This window comes from Perissodus microlepis, chromosome 20 (assembly GCF_051167445.1).
Source record: "Perissodus microlepis isolate ML-2025 ecotype Zambia chromosome 20, ASM5116744v1, whole genome shotgun sequence".
In the NCBI taxonomy this organism is placed as follows: Eukaryota; Metazoa; Chordata; class Actinopteri; order Cichliformes; family Cichlidae; genus Perissodus; species Perissodus microlepis.
In genome coordinates, this window is record NC_140480.1 from 27,344,896 (window position 1) to 27,371,289 (window position 26,394).

At 38.6% G+C, this 26,394-nt stretch overlaps 1 protein-coding gene across 2 annotated transcripts in view; it reads left to right on the forward strand.

The window, feature by feature from the left end:
• Positions 1 to 4,889: 4,889 nt before the first annotated feature.
• Positions 4,890 to 26,394, forward strand: part of dnmt3ba (DNA (cytosine-5-)-methyltransferase 3 beta, duplicate a) — a 29,666-nt gene continuing 8,161 nt past the window's right edge. The window contains exons 1-18 of one of the 2 annotated variants that reach the window (XM_084916932.1): positions 4,890 to 7,546; positions 11,744 to 11,869; positions 12,549 to 12,694; positions 13,186 to 13,351; positions 13,471 to 15,179; positions 16,816 to 16,936; positions 17,557 to 17,613; positions 17,747 to 17,802; positions 18,132 to 18,281; positions 20,448 to 20,513; positions 20,659 to 20,808; positions 20,911 to 21,018; positions 22,785 to 22,914; positions 23,058 to 23,174; positions 23,277 to 23,321; positions 23,404 to 23,483; positions 23,596 to 23,708; positions 26,121 to 26,304. In XM_084916932.1, the coding sequence (XP_084773058.1) occupies positions 11,755 to 11,869; positions 12,549 to 12,694; positions 13,186 to 13,351; positions 13,471 to 15,179; positions 16,816 to 16,936; positions 17,557 to 17,613; positions 17,747 to 17,802; positions 18,132 to 18,281; positions 20,448 to 20,513; positions 20,659 to 20,808; positions 20,911 to 21,018; positions 22,785 to 22,914; positions 23,058 to 23,174; positions 23,277 to 23,321; positions 23,404 to 23,483; positions 23,596 to 23,708; positions 26,121 to 26,304 (3,513 nt within the window). In that variant the 5' untranslated portion in view covers positions 4,890 to 7,546; positions 11,744 to 11,754. The remainder of the gene's footprint in view (positions 7,547 to 11,743; positions 11,870 to 12,548; positions 12,695 to 13,185; positions 13,352 to 13,470; positions 15,180 to 16,815; positions 16,937 to 17,556; positions 17,614 to 17,746; positions 17,803 to 18,131; positions 18,282 to 20,447; positions 20,514 to 20,658; positions 20,809 to 20,910; positions 21,019 to 22,784; positions 22,915 to 23,057; positions 23,175 to 23,276; positions 23,322 to 23,403; positions 23,484 to 23,595; positions 23,709 to 26,120; positions 26,305 to 26,394) is intronic. The other variant, XM_084916933.1, reaches the window with a different exon arrangement.

Sequence of the window (26,394 nt, forward strand, 5' to 3'; positions counted from 1 at the left end):
CTTGCTTTGTTAGGTGGACATATTTTCTTCATGCTGTGCTTTAAATGTCAATTACATTTCATCTTAACATAGTGTTACAACATGTTGAATCTATATGTTTCCATGGTTTGTGTGCCCCAGTGGTGGGACATGGGATAAAAAAAAAAACAGAAAAGCTCCAACCAGGCTCTCTAAAGTCTCTTATAGTCATTTTAAAATGACAAGGATCACCCTGAGCAGTCTATATTTCTTTGCTCTACTCATGATGGGTCCTTTTGCTAACCTGTCTATAAATGCAGAAAAACACATATTGTTATTTTGGAAAGTCTGTTAGCTTTTAGTCTAGTTGTGGCAGACTACACTGTGGTATTACACAAGTATTACAAGTACCAGGACATTTGGGCTGTGAGAAGTAAAGAACTGTGCAACTTGATTTAAAAAACAAATAAAAAAGAGGGAGAGAAACTAATATGTAACAGAACAAAAGCCCAAATGTGAGCTTAATGCAGCAGAGGTCAGTGTTTCATTTTCTTATCTGAGGTCACAGATGACAAATGACAGACACTGCTTTTGTATCATTTTAATTTTTTTACTTGTTTATTTTCTGTAAAGATTTTGCCCATAATAATTATAAATAATGATGACTAAAAGATCTCAACATGTACATCAAGCATTGCTTTTGTTTTTAATTAATTATTTTTTACTTTTTGATGCTTTTGCCACTTTTGTCACTTTTGCCAGTAAGGACACAAGAGAGATTCTTGTTAGTATCAACCGTTATGTTTGACTGAACAAAATATGACTAAATATCAATATGTATCATTTAATACTGCCATCTGTAGCTTTAGCTGGCTATATTTGAATTTATTTTGCATTTGGCATGCTTAGCTTTAGAGTTTAGCATTTGCAGCTATGATGGGAATAAACTTGGATTAACAATTATCTGGAGCGCTAATGTTAGCTTCTGACACAATTAATCCCCAAATATGTTAACTAGTATTCTTTTATTTGAAGTTGGATAAAATTACAGGCAGGCTTTAGGACCACCTTCAGGCACAAAGGCTTTTTTTTTATACAAAAAAAATAGCACAAAGGCTTTTAATTGTAATCCCACAGTCTTCCCCTTTCTCAGATCCTAGGAGCTGCAGTCACCCTTGCTAGCCGCTCAGCCTGTGCCTGTTAGCCAGCCAGTTGGAGTCAGCTGTTACTGTTGACTGGTCAGCTAGTACTATCAGAGGGTTACTCACTGAAAGCTGGGCAGTCAGATGGTGCTGTTAGGACTGTATGCCTCTGCTCTACAGAAGGTTTATAAGATGTGCGAAACAGTTCAGCCACATTATTTATTTATTTTTACCAGGGAAATCATGAAATGACACACTGAATCTGATTCATGTGAAACACTTTATTTTTTAAAGGAATACAGAAAAACTTTTCCTCTTCAGACATCCTTTAATCAGCTATGAAACTTGCTGGTCTAGTTTATAGTCCCAAATTATTGAGACATGCAGATTTAATTAATTAATTTTATTTATCATGAAACTGCAACTTGTGTGATGTCATGGTCTGTGAATGTTGTTGTTTTTAGTCCTCATTTTTTCACGTTTGAGATTTTCTATAGTTTTTTTTTTTATTGCAGCTACAGTTAGCTCTTGATATTTTGGAATCCTAATTTCTGTGTAGCATCATTGCCTTTGGTAGAATTTGCATGTGTGCTTGTCATTCTGACTGTAGACAGGATAGTTTTAAAAGAATTCTAGTGAATTTTGAACAAACTGTAGAGTGGGGTCATGTTAGCAATCCATTAAAACGTCCACCAGTGTCTTCATGGTCAACTGGTTGAAATTTGAAAAAAGCCTTATTACTTAGAAACTATGATTATTACAAGTGCGGTGTGCATTGTCAACAAATAGTAGGTACCAAAAAATATTTAAACTATAGTTTTTATACTTGACCTCTGACCTCTTCTTCAAGGTCAATAGATTCATCTGAAGGCTAAAGTGGTAATAATGCTATAAAGGCCAATTAAAAACTATATTAATTAGAAATATCCTGTCTCAGAGTGATGCTGAAAAACTAGTTAATGTATTTATTACTTCTAGGCTGGACTTCTGTAATTCATTATTATTAGGATGTCCTAAAAACTCCCTGAAAAGCCTTCAGTTAATTCAAAATGCGGCAGCAAGAGTACTGACAGGGACTAGAAACAGAGAGCATATTTCTCCTGTATTGGCTTCCCTTCATTGGCTTCCTGTTAAATCCAGAATTGAATTCAAAATCCTGCTCCTCACATACAAGGTCTTATTTAATCAGGCCCCATCTTATCTTAATAGCAGTACCATATCACCCCATTAGAGCAATTTGCTCTCGCACTGCAGGCTTACTTGTTGTTCCTAGAGTATTTAAAAGTAGAATGGGAGGCAGAGCCTTCAGTTTTCAGGCCCTTCTTCTGTGGAACCAGCTTCCCATTTGGATTCAGGAGACAGACACTATCTCTACTTTTAAGATTAGGCTTAAAACTTTCCTTTTTGCTAAAGCATATAGTTAGGGCTGGACCAGGTGACCCTGAATCCTCCCTTAGTTATGCTGCAATAGACGTAGGCTGCCGGGGGATTCCCATGATGAGTTGAGTATTTCCTTTTCAGTCACCTTTCTCACTCATTATGTGTTAACAGACCTCTGCATTGAATCACATTTGTTATTAATCTCTGGCTCTCTTCCACAGCAAGTCTTTTATCCTGTCTTCCTTCTCTCACCCCAACCGGTCGCGGCACATGGCCACCCCACCCTAAGCCTGGTTCTGGAGGTTTCTTCCTGTTAAAAGGGAGTTTTTCCTTCCCAATGTTGCCAAAGTGCCTGCTCAAAGGGGGTCATATGATTGTTGGGTTTTTCTATGTATGTATTATTGTAGGGTATACCTTACAATATAAAGCGCCTTGAGGCAACTGTTGTTGTAATTTGGCGCTATATAAATAAAATTGAATTGAATTGAATATTTCTTTTTTTTTTAAATTTAGGATCAACAACTTTTTCTAATTAATATTTTCCAGTAAACATTTAAGCACATTTTACTAAATAATGGAATGAATGCTACACATGGACTATGTCCACATTTAAAAAAAATAATGGAAAATAGTTGTACTTAAAATTATGTCAAGTATAATAAAATGGGTTTCAACAGAGCAAAGAACCAAAGCTTTTACTGCACTATAAACTTTTTAATATACATTTAAAAAGAAAACACTGTAATAAACACTTCCATTAATAGTAGATAGAGATGTTCCAGGCCAGTAATTTCTTAGTCGACTAAACGAGGAAAAAAAATTAGACTTACCGACTAGTCTAAAACTATGAAACACTCAGATATCAAGTTTTACTTAAGAACCATATTGATGTCAAAAACTGATCATGTTGCCTATAATACCTCGCTAACATTGTTAATGTTGCATGTTATAATCCAAACAGACAATAAAGAAGGAAAACAATTAAAATAAACCAATGTTATATATGATATGAAAATATGCTACTAGAAAAAATGTTCACATATTATTAAATATGACAAATTAGAAAAACTAAACTAAAACTACAACTGAAGAGAGGCACATTGTGCCATGCATTACAAATGCTGCACACTGTTTGAACCACTTCAATAAAAGTTCAGTTAAAAAAATTACGCATCATCCAGCCTTTCCTTCCGTTTATCTGATGTTGGGTCACAGGGGCTGCAGTCTAAGCAGGGAAGTCCAGACTTCCCTCTCAGCACATTCCTTCCAGCATATTCTGGGATACATCAAGGTGTACCCAGGCCAGTTGAGAGATAGCATCTTTCCATCTTGTCTTGGTCTATCCTGGGTCCTCCTCCCAGTAGGATGTGCCCGGCCGGAACACCATCCCCAGCCACATCAGCTGGCTCCTTTCGATGTGGAAGAGCAGCGGCTCAACTCTGAGCCCCTTCCAAATGACTCAACTTTTCACCCTATGGGAAAGCCCATCCACCCCTCAGAGAAAGTTAATTTTCGCCACTTGTATCCACGATCTTTAAAAGAACTAATTATAATAGTGTTAACATTATATATAAATTAACAGATTTATGGTGTTTCTCAACATAGATGGTCGATCTGGTGGCGGTTGGCTGCATAGGATTTAGGACACAACAACTTAGCGGCATTGGATATCAATTAAAATGTAAAACAATCAGATTAAGCGAACTCTGGTACCGTCTATAGTGACAATTAGTTGTCTAGTTGTATGGTCATGCACATTCAAGTAAATATTGCCTAGAGTGGGCTCCCTTAGCAGAAGACTGCCCTCTCTGAGTGCTTCTTGTAATTTATATTCTATTCCCTCTGTTTCAGTTGACTCCTATCTTCCTAGTGTCCCCTTGTATTTTTTTTCACATTGTCTAGTGGTGATCTCTGTGTTAGGTGTTTCTGTTGTGTTCATTTCTTGTTTGACTTTGATAGTCCTTTACGGCCCCTGTCTCGACGGTTTCCACCTGTTTATTGTTACCCAGGTGTTTCCACTCCTCTCATTAGACCTCAACGTGTTTGAATTATAAGCAGTTTTACGTGCTGTTGTTCCCTGATTGTTTATGATATGTTGTAGTTAGTTGCATTTTTAATTTCTGGACTGTCTAATCAGCCTGAATAAAGGTTTGTTAATTTTGTTGTCTTGCCTGTGTCTGCATTTGGGTCCCTTTTGCCTGGAATTTCATAACATTTGACATTTATCGATGGTGGCTCAAAACTTCTGCACAGTACTGTAAGTACTGTCTGTCTTGACTTCCAGCCTCACTGGCTAAGACCAGAGTTTGCAGTCTTTGTTTGGGCTGCCATGTCAGACCCAGAATAGGGACTACATCACTAGTTCAGTTACAACCAGTGTTGGTCAAGTTACTTGAAAAAAGTAATCAGTAACTAATTACTGATTACTTCCCCAAAAAAGTAATCCCGTTACTTTACTGATTACTTATTTTCAAAAGTAATTAATTACTTAGTTACTTAGTTACTTTTTAAAAACACAATTTACAACCTGAATAGGTGATAAAGCGACAGATCTTTCAGCCCAATTCTACTTTTTCTGCATAATCCATCATACAAAATGTAATCAAATGGAAAAGTCTCTTTTTAAAACTTGTTTTATTAGTTTTAATCTTTTAACTTTATGCATCAAGCAAAAATTAAATTATATGCAACATTCTCTGACTGGAAGAAATTTGTTTAATATTTAAACCTATTTTCTGCACATTCCAGCACATAAAATATATATTTTTTGTGTTTACACTCAGTCTTTCAAATAGATGCAAGTAAAACACAGCAGAAAATAAATAAAGTCAAAGACTAGCGGTCCTTTTGCTCTATTTTCACCTGTAAAGCAGGAGTAGGGTAGGCGGAGGTTTATCCTGGTGCAGGTGTGCCGCAGCGGTCAGTGGAAGAATCCGCGAGTTTCTCTGTGAATTTCCCATTACGTCATAGCGCACTCGGTGCTTGCTTGGAAGTTTAGGGGTTTTTTTTCGCTGTAAAAAGAAGTTTTCTTCCCACGCACAATGCTAATGGACGCTAATGTTTTTGTCACTTTTTATGGAATCAAACTTAAAGTAAGGTCAGTACTTCCACGCTTTAAACGCTGCAGGCTCATACTCTCTCCTGCACTCGATATATGATCCATTGTTGATCTGCACACAGCTGTTGTCACAAACGTTGCACGTCATTGTCATGAGACATTCTCGCAAAAAATCACGGTTTTAGTAACGCAGTAACGCAGCGTTCCTACGGGAAAGTAACGGTAATCTAATTACCGTTTTTGCAATAGTAATCCCTTACTTTACTCGTTACTTGAAAAAAGTAATCTGATTACAAGTAACGGGTTACTGCCCATCTCTGGTTACAACCATGTAGAAAATGGCCCAATCTCTGGATACTATGGAAGTATGGATTTAAAGAGTGTTGGAAAGATCAAAAACTAAACTGAGCTATTCCCTAAACTTTTTTGTGTGGTGTTTGCACACATGAAGGGTTTGGGAACCACTGATGTAGAGTAGAGAGCATGCACAATAGTCATACTGTGAAAATAAGTATATTTATTTTTCATTAATGATGCTTTTTAGCTCTGTCCCATTAACACAAATATGACTTGATGGGGATGAAACAAAACGGCCACTACCATTTTTGTTTTTGGCGTATATACATCAAACTGGTAATTAGGACTAGCAGAGATGGTGTAATGACTTCACATCTGCCACCGGGAAGAAACAAAATGGCCACACATGTTGTTAGTGGAAGGCATTTTAAGTCTTCTATAGCTGTCAAACACAGATACGCCTGGTGATGTTAGACTGCTTTGTACAGGTAGATACTTGCAGATCACGTACCGCGTGTCTTATGGCTGATTGTCACATTCTCACTGTGGAGGTGAGGTGAGCCAAGCAGAGCCATATTTAATGTTCCTTCCTTTGTGAGTGCAGAAATGAAGCGCCTGTGCCATTATGGTGGGTTTATTAGTATGTCGGGCGGTTAAAATGCGCCTTCGGCTTTCCCCCCCTGAGTTGTTCAGGTTAAAAATATATATTTGGTACTTGATTTAAAAAAAAATGGCTTAACCACATCTCGCAGCGCTTATGCTCTTCCACCTGCTGGGCCGCCATTACGCCGTCATTCAACACGGTGAAAAGAGACAGGATAGGCAAACCGCGATTAAACATCCGCCATTGCTTTATGTTTAACAGTCATATTAGATTCGAACCAACTCGCTGTCGAGCTAGCTCTACCGGCCATGTAGAAGAAAGCACCTTTATCCCAAATTTAGTGTTATGTTTCAGATATTTTTTTAAACCTCTGTTACAGTTGTTAGTTATTTATTTTTAAAGAGAACACGTCGTCAAATAGGTACATGTAACAGTTCACAACATTTCCACTGTCACTGCAGTTATAAATAAACATAATGAAAACTTAATCGTTGATGTTTGCTAGCATACTCATTTTGTCGGTCACATCGGCTTTTTCGGACAGCTCGTTGGATTTTGACCTTGAGGACGGTTATTCCTAAATTGACCTAGAGTTGTATGAAAATTGTTCTACTTTTAAGTAGGTAGGGTTCAGTGATGTTGGCCTGAATGCCGGCTACAGTATGTTTGGTTACACTGGCCATCGGGTATAGCTAGCGAGCCTTAATTTGACGAAGCAACAAAGGAGATCGAAGATCCGAGACCAGCATTCTTGTTTTTTTTTTTAATCGTACTTTATTTTCCTGTGGGGAAGGCTAGGTCTAAGTTTTATTTTTATTTAAGTTTAACTTTAGGTGGGGATAGTTATTTTAGCGCACAGGGCGGTTTTCGCTACGTAGTGCTATGGCGTCCAATTTCGAACAATTATAATCCTCCGCGCTTTGCTCGGCCTGTGCTAGGCGCTAGTGTTGACGTTAAAGTCGAAAAAGACTATCCAGACCCGTTGATAGGGTCTAGCCGGGACTGCCTCCCTGTGGCTGGCCAATGGACGACCAACAGGGCAGGTCTACATATGGAGAATATGCTGAAGAAAGCGCTGTGAGTCTGTGCTTACTGGGAACGGTGGAGGTAAGTTACCCGTAATTTGTTTTATTTATACAAAAACACGCCGTTTCTGTTCTTTTCGGACCTTACCGAACAAAGAGGTTAGGGCTCTTAGTGTCTTTATTGTCTCGGTTTTTGGAAATCCAGCACTCTGGCTCCTCATAACACAAAGACCGGCTTGAACCATCCCAAGGAAACACCAGCTTGGAGGTTTTTGACTTCCTATCAGAGCTCAAATTTCCTCCGATTAGATTTTCTTAATTCCGGTTAATGTAGTCACACTCGGTTGTAATTGCATTTTCCTTACACCTGTGTGTGATTGTAACTTATTTCCTAACCATTTGCTACAATATAACAAAACAATGAGCCAGGCTTTAGGTGCAGTACGATGCATGCTTAGCCAAAATGTTAGAAAACAAATCCAGACTACTGAACCGAAAGCCGGTCAGCCTGTTAGTCACAACACGACTATATTTGCTTTCCGAGTGCATAAAGCGAAAGTAAGAGGATTGCACGTTAAAGCTCAAGTTTCTCAGACTGAAAGTTTTCTGCATTGGGTCGTTCGCGGGAAAAAAAAATGGACAACAACGCGAGACTTCTATACATTGAAGAAAAGGAGGGGTGGGGGGAGCATCAGCAGCAACATGGCTCAAATGTCCAGCAGCGCTCAGCTTGTACATCGTTTACCGTTTGAATGTATACACGACAAGATGAAAACAATTAAATGTAAATGTGAGGAAAGCCTCAGATTCTATCTTCCACAGACAGACAGACAGACAATAGGAAGATTAGTCAGCTAATCAAGTAGCTTGGTCTCACTCACTGCCCCCTCCTTCCCTGTCTGTCATCAAGGGTTCAACACCAGCTATGGCACTAACATGACATGATGAAAGTTTTCTTTTTTAAGAAGAACAAACCTGAGATCACTGCACAGACCATATGTTAGTAGTATATAAATAATTTAGCTGAAAAGGATACATGATGTACAAATACAAACAAAAACAGTGTTACAAATAATATATTACAAAGTATATACTACAAAGAATCAATGATAAAGAAAATAGGCTGTTGTTCTCTCTGTAGTGCTTTGTTGCATTTTTTTTTTATAAATGCATTAAAAAGCAGTGAATTAAAACAACAAAGGTGTTACTAGGTTCTGCACTTGTTTAGATATTAAATTTAGATATTAAACAAAGGGTGTGTATAACTTTCCAGGAATTTTTATTATGGTACGATAGTTTCAGGTAAAACTAAGCTGCGGCTTGTGAGTTAAGATCAGCGATGGATTTAAAGGGGCAAGCAGTAATTTCTTACGGTTATTAATTTGAAAAAGGGATTCTGTACTTATAAATATACATAGTGTGTAAATATATCTTCCAACATGCAGTCAAAACTTAATTAATCTGTTAGAAAGGCATGGTGTTTTACATATGTGGCTAGAGACTGGCCACATATTTAGTATATCAAAGGCAAAGAGAAGTCGTAGCTGTTCCTATGTCATGGAGGGTTATTAACATTTTTGTTGCACCATCAGACTCAAGGTAATGGAAAGATCATACCTGTTTTTCATTGGAGATGGGATCTCCTTAGAAAGTCTCATTGTCTTCCTCCTCACCTTAAACCTCACCTTCTTAACTGAAGTCACTGCTCAACACACAAAAACATGCTCATTTATTATCGATATTGTCACAGCTGCTTTTTATCAGGTAATCAGAATGTGTCCATACCGTCTTTGGATAGCTGACAAATCCTGCTAAAAAAACAAACAGATGGTTATAAGCTAACATTATGGTAGTTAATGTTTCATTACATGCTCATATCGCATGAAGTTTATTTTTTAATTAGTGTTAGAGTCCCGTAATGTTAGATCCACTTCAAGCATAGTTTAACTAACACTGACTAACAGCAGCTAATGACAGCAAAAAAGCAGCGTTTACCATCATTTCAGCAAATCGTCAACATCTCATGTCAGTATCACTGTCATTGGTCACTAGTGAGCTTCTGACTCACTGACCTGTGTCAGATTCCTTTCACCAAGTTTTATAGCCTCCTATTGAGTAAATAAGAGTGGAGACCTTTCACCCAATATTGTCCATACTTTAGTAGAAACAAGATGGGCATAGATACAGTCTAAAATCATTTAAAAAAAAATCTCTTGTCCTACAACAGCCACTGTAGCTAGGATTATGCACTTTAATTTGGAAGGGTAAGAAAAGAGAAATGTTGACTGCATTTTGCAATCTATTGACATCTAGCGGAGTGCTTTCGCTCCAGTGTTCCGACATCAGGCTTCCAATTTAACTAGAACCTAGCATGATCTTGGGCTCATGATGTCACCAATGCAGTCCATTATTCAACAAAGAAACTACTTATGCACCAGACAATGAAGTGTCATAGTAAAACAATATGGCATTAAAACTACTTAATGTCTGAATCGCTTTTATTTTTTAAGATTCACTGTGTAATTAAGTACAATTACCTGGTAGAGCATGCACGTATATTAAGTAAATATTAAATACTGTGTACAACTTTACGCTTTATAAATGTGTATGCAGTGTTATGTTATGAAATTATGAAATAAAAATGTAAACTGATTTACATAACTGAAAAACCAAAGTCTTCATAATCTGTTAGCATCTACCTTTGTTTTGGTTTTGCGTGAACAACATCATGGCGGCGGGCGACATCCCAGAATGCATTGCGATTTCCGATTTCCAGTAGTAGATTGAAGGATAATCACAAGATCATCGTCCTGTGTGCTCAAGTTGTAAAACCACTATCTTGGGCTCAACACATATGCGTTGTTCATTAATTTTAGTTGAGGTTAGGTTTCGTTCATAACACGTCTGTTCTCATGATGTGTTAAGTGGCTCTAGTTTTTGTTTTTCCCAAAAGTCTTAAGCCCATTAGCGTCAGCGGTCCGTCACAGTGGGAGTAGGTTATCACTTTTTAGCAATGATTGAAAGCCACCGTGGCACCGTCACCCTCTCACCCTTGTGTGTAGATAACGTTGTTGCACGCTGGCCCCGTGTTGTGTGTTGATTATATTGTAGGTAAGAAAACGAGTCAGTTGTATAAAATGTTACTGTGCATACCTACTGCTGTCAAAGCATGCGCAGTCTGTTTTACATGAATATTAAATATTGTGCGCCGTGTCTCTTGTTATGACCGGGTCATTCAGACTTTCGCCTTGTTGAAAGTGGAGGGTCGGACTTTGAGGGGAAAGTGAGCTCATTCAAACACGAAGCCGACATGTTCAGCTGCAGTCAGATTAAATGAAATGACTGCATCTTCGGATAGGCTTAAGATTGACTTAACAGTGTGCTCCAACAGACACGTCTCTACAATCGAGACGTCCTACTGACAAAAACATGGCGAGAAGCAAAGCATTCACGAAACATTTGTGCGGCTTCTGTCGCTGCGGCTACCCCCACTAACGGCTAATTTAGCTAGCGGCTAAGTTATCCGGTAGCCCTAAAGAGGTGTAGGAAAAAGTAACTTCTACTTTTTTTTAACGACTGCTCTTTAGAGGTAATAAAACTGCTTGAAACAACCAAAGATCAAGTAAACAAACAAAAATGGCAACAAGTATCTGAGCAGAGAAGAAACAACTGTAGAAAGTTTTCTGCAGTCACATGATCATCTTTTTAAAATGTATTGTAATCCAAAAGATCCTGTTACAGCTCCCCGGAATTGAGGCAAACAGCCTCTAACAAAATAGCTTAAGTAGGATAAAGTGCAGTCTGACAACACATATATTTTAAAAATTGAAGGTAAAATAAACACAAAGTGAAAGAATACATTTAAATAATTATAAAGTAATATAGTTATGATATAATGAAGCAAAATATCTCATAAAGCAATGGAAATTTAAAATAAATATTGTACTTTTAGAATCAACAGTAAAGTCAGAAGATTAAAAAGACACATCTGTATCACATTGTGCCTATTAATATGTTGTTGTTGTTTTTAAGAAATCTTATTCTCTGGAAGGAATACTTCTGCTAAACTCTCCTGAGATTCTTTGAGTTCCATGTCTCTGTCTTATTACGTCTCTGGTTTTACTTATGGTATATGGTAAATGTGTATATAGAAAGAATATAAGTATTATAGCCATGAAATACTATAACAGTTTTAGTTTAGGCGCGCTAATCTTTGTGTGTTAATATTCTCTCTGGCTTTATCCAAATGTATTTTGTGGTTTTTGTTTTGTTTTTCTAGAGAGCTGCAAGATGGAGAGCACAGTGGTCAGGACCTCAGACTCCTCAACTGATAAATATTTTTTTTTGAAATGGATCAACGGTCTCCTGAAGACAAACTTCAAAAATGTGGAGGAGATGGGTTCAGGTGATTCATCAGTATGAATAGTCCAATGCATTTCTATGCATTTGGCTTAACCCACTTTAATAACATTCAACACGATATCACAGCAAAATGTAATAGTAATAATTCACCGTGTCCATTCCACACTTTTCCTTTCCAAAAAACGTGAAATAGACGTGCATGCAGAAGTTCCATTACTGCATGCAGAAATTGCGTTACCAGCAGGTGGAGAGAAAAGCCTCGAAGTCGGAAATGAGCAAAAAATGTGTTAAGTACATTCCAATCACTGGAAACAAATAAGCTCGGCAGCTTATATGTATTTATGTGTAAGTGTGTTAATAATGGACTGGCATGACTCTTACACATTTTGCCGCGGTACTGGGTTGTAACATTAATCTTAGACTTTAGATTAAGTCTAAGTGCAAATGAGAGACTGAACAGCTCTGTAACCCCGCCAACCCAAGCTTTTACTGGCCTTAAAGTGTCTCTTAAGTTAAACTGCTTATGTCATATTTTGAAGCAACTCCAGAGAACACAGTGTACATGTATTGGTTACTGAGATGCTGATGATAAAGTGTTGTTCATTAAATAAAAATAGCCTGTTTCTGCTAGAATAACTGGTGTGGACCATGTAGTTTTTTAAAAAAAACAACAATGATTCTCCCTCTGTTAACATAACTTGTCTATGTGTGTGATCTGATAGGTGCGTGCCACTGTCAGATGATGGACTGTGTTTTTCCTGGATCTATTGACATGAGCAAGGTGAAGTTTGATGCACAAAGTGAGGACGACTGTAAGCACAATTTCAGACTACTCCATGAGGCCTTCAGCACAAATGGTATCACAAAGGTAGGTATGCATTAGTTCTCTACTAGAATAGCATTAAAGTGTCTTAGCTCATGCATTTGTTTTAATACATTTTGTTATTAATTTCTCATTGTCATTACCTATTAATGTCTTTACACTGTGTCTACAAATCAGCGAGTCATCACTACTTTCTTACCTAAATTTCTTTGCACTCTGCTCACAAATTTAAAATTTATATATGCAGAAATATTGAAGGTCTAGCTTTCCAAAAATGTCAAGATACACATTTACTAAATGCTTAGCATGTTATATCTGTAACATAAAATATTTTTTAAAACTGTTAATTTATTCATGCTTGTGCCACAAACATCAATAGTTTTAATAATAATAATAATTACTAGCTATGAAAGAAATGTGCAATTCCTTGTAAGTATAACAGTGGATATATATCTTTTGAAGAAAACTTTATTCAGTAATGAGTTTTACAATATAGTGTTTATAAATGTTATTTTGTCTTCTTTGTCCTGATACAGAAAATTCCAGTTGAGAAGCTCATAAAAGGGGATTTTAACAGCAACATTAAGTTCCTCAAGTGGTTCAAGAGCTTCTACGCAGAAAATGTGAAAAGTAATGATTATGACGCTGTGAAAGCTCGTGACAGCTGTGATATCAGCCCTATTTTGGTGTCTCCTAAGTCAGGTAATTGTCATGCAAGATTTTCTTTCACTTTGGTAAAGGAATAAGTCTCTGTAATGTGTTTTGAGGACCACAGTTATAGGACATCTGCTGTGATGTTTTTGTTTTCTCTGTTTTACCAGAGAGATCTAAAGAGTCTGACACGGAGGAAAACAGCAAAACGACTAAAAGGTTTCCTTACAGCGAGAAGTGGAAAGATGTTTTTGCTTGGGCTGAGCGCAGTTCTCGCGGAGACAACTATACCTACTGTTCCTCCTGTGGTACTGACCTTAGCACTATTAACAAAGGCTTTTTTGAACTTAAGCGCCATGTGGAAACAACCAAACACAGGAAAAGGGCTGCGAAGAAAAGATGTGGTGCAAGAACACAGGTCACTGAGTTGCTGCCTTGCAGTGATGAAGCTGTCCAGTTTATTTACAATCACTGTTACACTGGATCTGCTAAAGGTCAGCAGGGATATAGACATTTTGTGCGCTGTAAGCTGGGATCACAGTACCCCAAAGATATCATATCTGCCTGCGAAAACACTCCTTACTGTTTATACATTTATGGAGGGGTACCTGTAGGAAAAGATGAAGCAGTCTCTGTGTTGCTTGTTGGGTTTTTTGATGTTGAAGCCTCTAGTCGCTGCATCAGATTTCTGGATGCTCTTCAGGCAGGGGACGGTGCAGGAGATCAGTCTGCAGCAGCAGCAGTTGTGGATAGCTTGAAGAAATTTGGGCTATCCACAGATAATCTCGCTGCCGTTTATCTAACTGGCAATGGTTCAGCCACAGAGGAAATCTGTTCTAAACTCAGGGAACTCAACGCAAACATCGTAACCTTAGGAGGCCTGTACACCATCGCTGATGCTGCTTGTCGTGCTGCCATCAAGGAGCTCTCCAATCAGGCTCAAGAACTGATGGTAGACCTCCATGAACACTACTCCGCCTGCTCTACAAAGAATGAAAACCTCAAAGATCTTTTTGACTCAGATGTCAGCAATGACAGCGCATCGCTTCACACCAACACCAGCTGCTTTAGAGTTTGTCTGTTGGTCACAAAAATATTGGAAATGTGGACCGATCTCACACTGTACTTTAGTTCTTGCAATGAAGATGAGAAGACTAAGTCCATCTGTTCTCAGCTTAAGGATCCCAAAGTTAAGGCAATGTTTATGTTCCTGCAGCAGGCCTTAGAGCCTCTGCACAGTTTTCAAAGGAAAACACAGGAAGCTTCTGGTACTAATATTGAGCTTATTCTAGAAGAAGCCAATAGTCTGATTTCCATTTACACCTCCTACTTCCTCAGTCCACAGGCTGCTGATCGTTTCCTCATTGAACGTGATGTCCAAATTCTTAAGAACAAGAACTTCCACCTGCCAAGCTCTGAACTCTGTCTGGGTAAAAAAACTGTGGAAGACTTTCTGAAAACATCTGAAGCTGCTGAGGCACTGCCACTATTACAGGAGGATGTATTATCATTTTATATTGCACTCACTGGTTGTATCGCAGAGGAGCTGCCTTTAAATGACTCAGTGCTGAAGGGCATCGCTCAGCTGCTGAACTCACAGAGCAGGCTGAAAGTGACAGAGGAAACAGTCGGGGAGCTGGGTACCAAGCTGGGAATCTGCAACTTCCCTGAGGAAGTCAAACAGCTCACGAATGAATTCCTTGAGTATCAGAAGGCTCAGGAGGGAGAGGCCGAGGATGGAGGGAAGGACAGCGCAGCTGTGGTTTCACTGGAAAACATACTGAATGACACCAAGCCAGCCTCAATCTTCAGGAAGCTTCTTTTGATCCTTTTGTCTTTCCCATGTCCTCCGCTGGATGCGCAGCAGGTTTTTACTCAGGTATGTGAATGTTTAGTCAGTTAAGTTTGTTCATATAGACATTTACACACAACAAATGTTAACGAAGTTCTGCACAACAAGTAAACATTAATCAGTTGAAAAAGTATATGTGATTAAGAAAAAATGGTGGATTGCTTCCTGTGGGTTTAGGGTAAGAGTTGGTGTCTCAAGGGATGATTTTGAATATCTCAAGATCCTGTTTACAGTGATGTGAAAGCGACTGAATGGCACACTGGTGCTGCACCCACTTTACCTGTGCACCGCTGCAGTAATGCGGGTGTTGTACCTGTTGTTGTGGTGAAGGTAGAGCTGGCCTGTGATTATAAGCTCTGGGTTGTGACAGCATAAAGTAGCAAATAGAAATGGCTGAAATGAGTTTCACCTCAAACTATTTATAGGTACATTTAAAAACAGCAAACACTGACCAGAGATCAGAGTAAAAAATATCACATATAGCTGGACTCTCTGGAATTAGTGGGTGAGGGATTGATAATGGTATTACTGGTGTTAAATCAAACATGGGGTGTATGGCAGTTGTTAGAGATGATATTTAATCAAGTTTGATCTTTTTGTTAGAGCTTCCTTTAACATATCAAAGGAAATCTTAATTTCCTATCAGCTCTGCTACAAATCCTTCCAGTAGCCCGAGTGACAGGATATTTACTCAAGTAGAGTAGGAAAGTAAACAGATGAACAGAAGGCAACTGAGGGAGATACCTGTCCAAAGACAGGGCAAGATTAGTGTTCTGATACGCAATAAAAATGTCCAGCCGTAGCAGAAATAATCATGCGGGATCTACATGCAGGCAAAGAGGTTTGACAGGTTCTCTGGTTGCAGAAGTTTCAATTTTGAAAGGCACATGGTGAGAAGAGTTTAGAGAATAAATTTGAATATCACAGAGATGCAAATGAAACGATAAAACGTCAGTCCAATGTGTGGCCACATTCATGAGTGGGGCCTTTGACTAAAAAAAAAACCAGTTGAAATGGTAAAATCCCCAAGAATTAAAACAGTATCAAATCAAACTAGATTCAAAGGTTTGATTCAGAAGAGTAGAATCACTGCTCCTTTGAAACAAAAGGACTCAGCCATGCATCTGATTAGGAGGAAGCCTCCATTTGGAGGTTTCCAGACAAACTGGGAGGAGATCCCAGGGTAGAGCCAGAATTCTGAGGAGAGATTATAGCTTGTGTGGCTCAGGAATGCTTCTGGATAGCCCAGAAGGAACTGAAAAACATAGCGGTGGAAAAGATAAATTGATAAATTGAAGAGAAATAAATGAGTGCTGTAAGCATTAATCTTGTTAAAATGACATTAACGCCATAACTGCAATAACACAGCAAATCTCTGTTAACGAGTTACTGCGGATCGCCTCGTGGGTGGGGCTGGGCGGCATCAACGTGTTAGCGCGATGCGTTGACAGCTGATAACATCATTTTAACTAGATTAACGCTGACAGCATTAAAATAAATAAAAGTTAAGAATTAGGAGGGAAATATCTGGGTTAAAAGGGCCTATAAACAAAACCTTGATTATGCCAGCATAACAATGTCTCACTGGAATAATAAAGGTGCAAAATTTACTCGTTTCCTTTTCATTTTTTCCACTTGGTGCTGTCTTTATGTTGTTTTTAAGGCCTTGGAGAATGATCATGTTTGTGGAGTCTCTGACAGTGAAGCCTTAACAGAAAGTGAGTTGGATGTTACGTCTGACACTTTCTCTGACAGCAGCAAGAACTATCAAGTTCGCACACGAGGTAAGAGGAGCGTGTTAAATTTCCACCTAATTTGAGTTTTAAATGATAACCTCATAAACAAATAACCTTTCATGCATGAGATGATCATAATCATTTGCTTAATTTGTGGAGTTTAGCAGGAATGAAAGAGGTCTTAAAATACATCAAAACATACAGTGTGGAAAGTATGGAGAGTGCCTGCAGTGGATACTTTTTCCCCCACACTTGGTTTCACTTCAGTTCTTCGTACGTTTAACTTCCCTGTTCTCTCTGGTAGACTGGTGGACATACAAAGAACAAACAAGAGTAACCCACAAACCGGTTTTACAACATATTTCTGATATGGTCTCCAGGGAGCTGGGTGGAGATGTATTATAAGGAAAAAACAAATGAGCATTCCCCCTTATTTTGAATTCTTCTGATCTGGTATCAAAGCAGACTGGACCTTTCTAGCATTTACAAATACAGCTGGTGTCCAGACACGGTGCCTCACTAATAGTTGAAACAATCAAACAACATCAACAACACTAAAGTTTTGATGTAATTTTTTTCCCTCTGCAGCTTTGAGATGATCTGATTTAAATGTAAAAGAAGTTGAGTGGGGGTGATTGCATATTTAACTCTGCGCATTCATGTTCTAGGTCAGAATGGCCTTCCTTTGAAAGTGAAACCATGTGAAGTCCGCCTTACAAAAATAGGTAAAGGGAAAAAAACTTTACAGTTCTATCTGCCTGATGTACAACATTTTAAAATATCATGTTGTTTATTTTGTAGATTGAAAGATCATGCAGTGCACTAAAAAAAATCAATAATATAATACTGTTTCCAAAGAGCCAGGTGATGGATATGAAAATAAACTTGGAGTGAATGGTGCCTTATGGAAAGAGGTAAAAGATTTTTTTCTCTCTCTGTTAATCCTCTGCTTTCTGATCTACTGCTCTAAAACATTTTAGACTTATGGGCAGATGATGTGGCTATTCAGCCTTTGAATGGTAAATTATGTGAAGTTTAAAATGTGACGTAATAGCTAAACGTTTTATTTTTGCATTTCTCTCTTAAGTCCCTGTCATGTACTAACACCCTGTTGCCCTTCATAGTTTCCAAAATGAGGAAGATGAAGTGGAGTTTGCCTATATGAGGGCGTGTATGTGCGTGTGTTTTGGTTAACATTTGCATGTGCATGTTTTTTGTGTGTAATGAGTATGCTGTCTCTCAGGGGACCATTAGGGGAAATTTTGGCTGGGAGAGCAGCTTGCGCCAGAAGCCAAAGACCCGTACAGTGTTTCAGGCTGGTGATAACACCTGGTCCAAACCCGTAGGTCTTGATAAGGACAGCAAAAATGAACTGGGGTCCCAAGATGATGTGGTAGGTGTACTCGAGTATACTACCAAAATACCACTGGGCCATAAAATGCTAGAATTTAAAAATGAACAAAAACAAACTTTGAGCTTCCTGATTTTAAAATTTCAAAAGTAATAAAACATCAGACATTAGTTGACAAAAATATCTACTTGAGTAAGAGCGAAATTATCTGAATATTGATAATATTGAATAAAAAATGTTCCCGCTTGAACAAAGGAGTTGATCGTCTTCTAATCTGAAATGTGAGCGTCTTCCTTGTTAATGTGCTGAAGGAATGATACAAATCTGCTTCAAACTGCATCCTTAAGTTAATTTTGCTTGTTCGATTTCTGCTGGTGTCTTGTAGATGCTTAATTACCTTAGAGATCTGTGCGTTAGATACATGCGGTGTTACTATTGACAGAGCAGGGGAAGCTGAGCCGGTGGCAGTATGACTAGCACACTTGTCTCCCATTGATCCGCTGTAAAAGTTTACCTACGCTCTGCATGTCAGAACTTGCAAAAAATGCTGCTTTCCACTTTCAGCTTTCTGAGAATGGGCCTTTGACAAAAGGAAATGGGACATGACCACGAAAATGACAGAAACAACAAATTCATGGTAGCTTCCATCCAGAGACAATAGCCAAAAGATGGCAATAAACTACAGGATGAATGTAAACAGAGAGTATGAGATCCTTTATGGGAAAACCACTCCCGAGATTCTAGAAAATGGATCCCTTTTCTTATTAGTGCCAGCTAACTAGATGTCTTTTTTTTTTTTTTTAGATTTAACCTGTTATGGACCTCCTTACCTTGCTTATACTGATACACGCCCATGATTGGTCTCATTTTCCTGACTTTGTTCAAATTGCTTAATTCAAAGACATAGATAGGAATTCAGTATGCATGTTATTGTTAGGGGATTTTGGCCAGAAAAGTTGTTAGGCCTGGCTGCTTCAACTGTTCTGGTGCATAGTGGGGGCAGAAGTACAGGTGTGTAAATGCAGCTTTTATTACTTCTGTGCGGACACGGCTGATTGTGAGATTACGGTGGGGCACTTGGAAATTCATTTTCCACCTTCAGCATGAAGATATAATTTTCTTCTTTTTTCAGCTGCTCCTTTTAGGAGACACCACAGATCATCTGCTTCCATCTCACTTTATCCCTAGCTTCGTCTGTCATCTTGCTCTTTTCCTCCTGCCTGGCAGCTCCAGCTTCAACATCCTTTGTCCAACATATCCACTATCCCTCCTCTGCATGTGTCCAAACCATTTCAGCTGCCCTCACTAACATGATCTCTCCACTAAACATGCTTTTAGCCTCTTCTGCTTCTTTTTCTTTGCCCAACAGTTGCATATTTTCCACATATTTTCAGTTAAATGTAAAAATGTATCATTTTATAACATTTTTGATAAGTTTGATTTTTTTCACTCATATTTCATACATTTGATGCAATTCTTTGAAATCCTAAATTACCAAGGTTTTTAAAAGTCTTACTTTTACTTTGGTAAAGTAAAGGTCACATAGACTGAGAGATTTAGCAACGTCAGAGCAGAAGAGGAAGACAAAGAAACGTTTGAAAGCACAGAAGTCCATTATGACTAACTTCAGCACAAAGGAACACCAGCAGTTCCTGATAACTGACAGTGAAACTAGATGTCAGTCAGTAGCAGCTAATTTTGGAGAGGACTCTTAATTTGAAAAAAGAAAAAAAATCTGTGATTTGGAGTACTAAAAACAAAAACACAGCACTAACAAAGTTGAGGGAGAGAAATTGTTGAGAGGAAAAACTGATTAGAATCTAGTCCCACATCTAACTTCATTTCATTCAGTTTCATCATTCGCTTTGTTCACCTGAGGTCAGATTAGAGAAAAGGTTAAAGGGGGAATGAGGTTGTCCAGTTATTAAACCTTCCATAATATTGAAATTCAAATTACAGTAAAAGACTCTCAATTTAATTAATCATATTAGAGTATATTATGACGCATGAAACAAAACGAATGAATGAATCTTAACACTTGCTCCGTACCTTCATTTTAACACATTGTACCACAAATACAATTCTAGTATGATTACAGTCACAACCTTTGTTTTTCTTTTAAAGAAAGACGCTGTTCATCCTCTAAAAATATACATTACCTTTTACTTCTTTGACTTCTTTTTTTACCTAAATGTGGTTGACTTCCAGTCGGAAGACTCTTCAACGCCCAATAAACACACACCAACCAGAGCACGACGTAAACCGGCCTACCAGGTAATGTTACTGCTGCTTTATTTCAAAGAAACATAAAAAACCCAACAACAGATGCATACAGAGGCATTGACAGTTGAATCATATAAAGTGTCTGTTTATAAGAAAATGTGAATAATCTGCTTTTGTTTTTGTATTTTTGCTGCAGGATGGTAAAGGGTTTCTTACAGGAGCGCTGGTGTGGGGTAAGGTTAAGGGGTTTAACTGGTGGCCTGGGATGGTGGTGCCATGGAAAACCAAGTGTGCTCCTGTGGGTATGCGGAGGGTGGAGTGGTTTGGAGACGGGATGTTCTCAGAGGTTAGAATTACAATGCACAACTGTAAGCTGAGCATTATTTGCTCATGATGCAGAAACAATTATCAGATTTTGTTTACATCTGATTTTTTCTTTCTGTTGCAGGTATACACCGAGGGTCTTACGCCATTTGCTGCCTTCACTAGGTGCTTCTGCAAAAACTCCTTTGCCAGTTTGCCCATATACAAGAAAGCAATCTACCAAATCCTTGAGGTAGTCTTAAATGTTTTATACTACTTTATGTTTTGTGTTGTCTTTCATTTTCCATTTATCTTCATATTATATTCATATTAGTTTGTCTAAGGAGCTTGGAAAGAAAAGCATCTGGACTTCTTTAAGTTGCTTGAAGACGTTTCACCTCTCATCCGAGAAGCTTCTTCAGTTCTAGGGTCAAATGGTGGAGAGTCCCAGATTGACGCCCTGTGGGAGTGTCCACCCAAGAGGGACAATGGACCCCCTAATGATCCTCTACCTTATCACACGAGCCAAGGTGTGAAGACAGGTGTAGGTCACAATCAGCCAAGCTATCGGGTGAGCTCATTGTGAAACCTTGCCCCACCCTATGATGTGATTTCCTGAGGTCAACTGGCCCAGGATATGAGTGGGAATTAAGGCGTCTGGGAAGGAATCTCAAAACTGGATTATAGATGGCAGACACTTGGTGTCACAAGCCAACGCCTCTGTTCAAAGACCCTTTTCTTTCCAAGCTCCTTAGACTACGATGACCTGGATGACTGAGAACCTTCAGACATATTAGTTTGTGTTGCTAAACCAAACTAATGTAGTTCTAATGGGGAATAACTTATGGTAAAAAGTTTAAAACCTCAAGAAATAGTTCACAAATCTTAATTTCATTGTCCATCTGAGGCTGATATAACATTTCAGGTTTAGTTCATCAGATGCTCATGAGCTCCATGAAAGAGCAACCTGGCAACCTCCTGTTGCCATGGGTTCAACATTATTTATTCCCTAACCATTTGGTGAGTGATTGCTGGTGGTCACCTTTTGAAAGTGGAAGAGGGTGCTGCACCAAAAACAACTGTGTTTGCTTTGATCACTAGAAGATGGCCATAGTCACCTGTAGTTGCATGGAAGACACCAACTTCTCTTTAAGCACTCGTTAATTAACCACTAAGCTTGGAAAGGTGAAAGTTGTGCCTCCTGAAACCAACACGTTTCAAAAGACGCAGCTTTTACTTTGAAATCGAAATGTCACTATTTCTGGCTTGTCTTGTACTTGTCACAGTTCTGCTTCCACTTAGGGAGTAGTTGGAGTGTGTTTGCAGACAAGTCGAAATCTTCCACACATAATTATGAATCACTGCATCAACCTGCTAATGACCAAACCAATCAAAGTTGGTGTTTGGTGCAGCACTTTGTACTGACAACAGCATGCACCCCTTTGAAGCCGCTTGCCAACAGCTCATGGAGTGCAGATTTTTACGAAGTGACCACTGGGTCGCCAAACTGGTGTGACTGGACTCTTAGGAAAAGACTACATTGAGTCAAGTATAGGTATAAATGGTTATCTATTGAAGTTACTCTTTCAGTAGGTCTGTTAAAACCATGGCTTGATTTCAAAACATTTGCTAAAAGGAACAAACTGACTGAGCAACCTTTTATTACAAAAACACTAAAGGCTTGTGTTTGTTGGACTCAGATATGTGTCCTTGTAGATGTCGGTAAAAACAGTTGTGCTGTGTAATCAATCTTGGTACAAAGTGAGGAATTATCGCTGCTGTGAGCTCATGTTAAGTGTTTGAATCATTCGATGGTGCACTTTCAGATGATGTCTGTTTTCACTCTACTTACTGTATATTCAGGTCAGTGAATGTTATGAGGTTAAAAGCAGGAGGGCCTATTACAATGGAAATTAAATAACAGAGTGACCGTTTCATGTATCGTAGCATCAAGCTGCTGAACCTTGTTTAATGTACTTGTACCATACTCCAGATTTTGATGACATGTATAATCTGCAGTTGGCAGGTGAGAGGTGTGGAAAGTCTTTTCCTGAGGCTCAAGGCAACGAAGAAAAAGAGCTGAAGCTGATGTTGGACTGGGCTTTTGAAGGATTTCTGCCAACAGGACCTGATGGATTTATACCTGTTGGTATGTCTGTTTATTTTTAATTCTTTCTTACTTTCTTTATAAAGCACCATATTTTATTTTCCTTCTTCCCTCTTCTTGGTGCCAAAGATGCTTCTTAAAAACATCCAAGTTATTTAATGTTCTTTGTTTTCTGCCTCTTAAAGACTCTTCTCCACACGGTCAATCCTCTGACTCGACTCTGTCTGACGTCCCGCCTCCGGCGAAAAGAAAATATGTTTTAAAAAATAAGGGAAATGTCCCCGCCATCATCTATAACAAAGGTGAATGTTATTTTTTTATTTTGTACTACGAAACTACTAAATGAAGCAACTGATTTTATGTTGCCATCATTATTTTTATTTCATGTGAATATTTCATTACAGAATCAATAATAGAAGGCGTCAAAGAAAAGGGAAAAACAATTGAAGGTAAGTTCTTTAGCTGCTATGGAAGACACTTGATTTCAAACCACTGATATAAACACAACTTTCTTCTCTCTTTTTTCTTTAGATTTTTGTTTGTCTTGTGGATCAACTGATATTGACGTCCAGCACCCATTATTTAAAGGTGGCCTTTGTCTAAGATGCAAGGTAATGTAATAACACAAAGATTCTGTTTCTCCCACAGCCTGCTGTGTCAAAATTTAGCCATTATCTGAAGGATGTCCTCTATTAAAATCTGAAAACAACCTTATTTTTACAGGCAAACTTCACAGAAACATTGTATCGCTACGATGACGACGGCTACCAGTCGTACTGCACTGTATGCTGTGCAGGCTTAGAGGTCATTCTGTGTGGCAATCCCAGCTGCTGCAGGTAAAAACTCCACAGGTTTTCTTTTTCACATGCAAACATATTGATATTTATGGTTTCTCAATGTGACTTTCGCTTAGGTAAAAACATTTCAATAAGCAAAACAAAGTTCAGCAGTTAATATCAGACTGTTACAGAAATATCTGAGAGAACCTCTTGATGATGGATTCATGAACTTGCTCATGACAAACTGACTTTTTTTGGCCTGTTCCATGAGACAAATTTGAGATGACTGGATCAGGCTACAGTTTCCATAATCTTTTGAAACATGCAAGTAGTTTAAAGTCTTCCTCCTGGCATCATTAAACCACTAAAACTTCACATTTGCTCATCAAAATTATGTTGTTCTTGTTGTTTGATCCTGCTACAGAGACACTGCCGATGTGTTTTGTGGTCTCAGAATACACAAAAGGCATTGTTCCTGTAGGGCAGGGGAGACGAAAAAGAATTTCACAGAGGCCGAAGCACACTGGATAACCCCTTGTTGCTTCTTCTTAATCAGAAAACTATAATCAGAAGAGAGGTATTTGGACATTGGGAAGCTTTTATAATATTGGCAGTAAAGTCACTAAGTTCACCTCACCTGTAACACTGGCTTCACTAATGTTTCCTGTGGTCCACTCGGTGTACATCTGTTTACCTACTACAAACATTGCACACATTGTATTGTGCTGTCATCGCAAAAAGAGAGCTGAGCCAAAAGGCAAAGCTTTTGATGTGAATCCATGTCTATTAAAACCTTCATCTATGGTCACAAGATCCAAATGACTGAAAGAGTATATGGTGGCAATGGTCAGCATCAGGGTGAGCAGCTCAGTTATTTGATGGGAGCTTGGAGCAGAACTGCTCCTCTTGCTGGTCAAATGGATCCAGCTGAGGTGATTTGGGCATCTGGTTAGACTGGGTGGGTATATATCTATCTATATAGATAGATAGATAGATAGATAGATAAATGTTTTTTTACCAGGTACCTCATAACATGGTTCAAGTGTCTTAATCATAAAGCCGCTTTTCTCCACTGTAAGAAAAGGCACCACAAGTACACGGTAATGGCATTTGTGATATCCACCACTGATTTGTTTTCTCATATGGAGTGCATTTGGTAAAGGCTTGGAAAATATCAATGTCTGCTGGTGTGTAGGGCCACTTTTTTCTTTCCACTTGACTGACTGAGCGTTTGTGGAAGGCACGGTTTTTGGCTTTCCTCATATTCCAAAGCGTGCTTCGTTTTAAGGTGATAAAACAAATTACTTGTATATCCTCTCTTTGCTATTACTGTCACCCGGCATAATTTGCAGATGATATTTTTCTGCTCAACATCCGACTGCTTAAACCCAAACAAGGTGCATATGACCGACGTCGACCGACCTGTAAGCTCCATGCTTGCAGCCGCTGCCATGCTTTCGACCAAAACAGGCGCAGCTTGATGACATCATCAACACGCGCTATCGCAGTAAGATGGTATAGTCAAAATCTCTACCGTTGGCCAAATCCATATTGTTTCTACTGTATACTGTTTATACCGCCCACCCCTACTGGAGAAGTAATGTATCTCCATAATTGGACATTTGGCCTGGGAATCCTCCTTATTTCAGTCATTTATATTTTAATTGACCACATGATACTTTACCCAGTTATTCAGCTAAAACTCCATCATGAATAGTTCACTTTAGGTCCTGCTTTCAGTTTCCGTTTATTATATCCATTTATGAGAGACAGATATCACTAGATTATTTAATAATGGGAAAGAAATAAAAGTATCAATTTTAAGGCTTAACTTCTGTGGTTATAAGAAGGAGTTTGATGTCATTCGTTAGTCATTTTATCATATTGTCTGTGGCATAAAGAATGCCAAGTCGCTAAATCTAGGAGTATCATCATGTCAGTTTGTTTTATTTTTCTTTTGTGATGCACGATAACATCAGGATGGATTAGAAAAGTAATGTTTTTGTATGACAAACTAGTTTTCATGGAAACTGAGGATATTGGACATGTCTTTGGTGGCACTTGTCTGTTGAATATGCATGCCTATGCAGACTTTAAATAAAAACGGGGTGCTTTAAAAACAACTTACAACAGCTGGTCTGTTGTGTCCACTGCCTTTTAATATGGTGGATGTATATACTATTGAGTAAACCCTGTGAGTCCACCAAGAAGATGTACGTCAAAGTGTCATTCACCAACCTCTCCCTTTATCTCATGTCCTACCCCCTCACCTCTCTTAAGGTCTTTGTATCAGTTCACAAACCCCTGAGTTTCATTTTATGTTTCGTCAGCCTCTAAAAACTTCTTCAGTCTCTCTTCTGTCTTCATCACTTGGATGAGTGGCAAAAAGTTTCTCACACTGAAAACGCTACATCCAGTAACCAGAATCAACTTTCTGAGATTGATGTTCTTATTTTTATTGTCTCCCAGATGTTACTGTAAGGACTGTCTGAACATCCTGGTGGGCCCAGAAACCTTTGATAAGCTGAAAGATGTCGATCCGTGGAGCTGCTACATATGCAAGCCATCACAGTGTGAAGGAAACCTCAAACTCAGGGCAGACTGGAGTGTGAAGGTCCAAGACTTCTTTGCCAACAACAGCGCAATGGAGTTTGTACGTGCCGCTCTTATCTTTAATTAGAAATGCAGTTTTTGTTTTCATAAGCAAACGGTCTGATCTTATCCCAACATACAGAGATCTTTT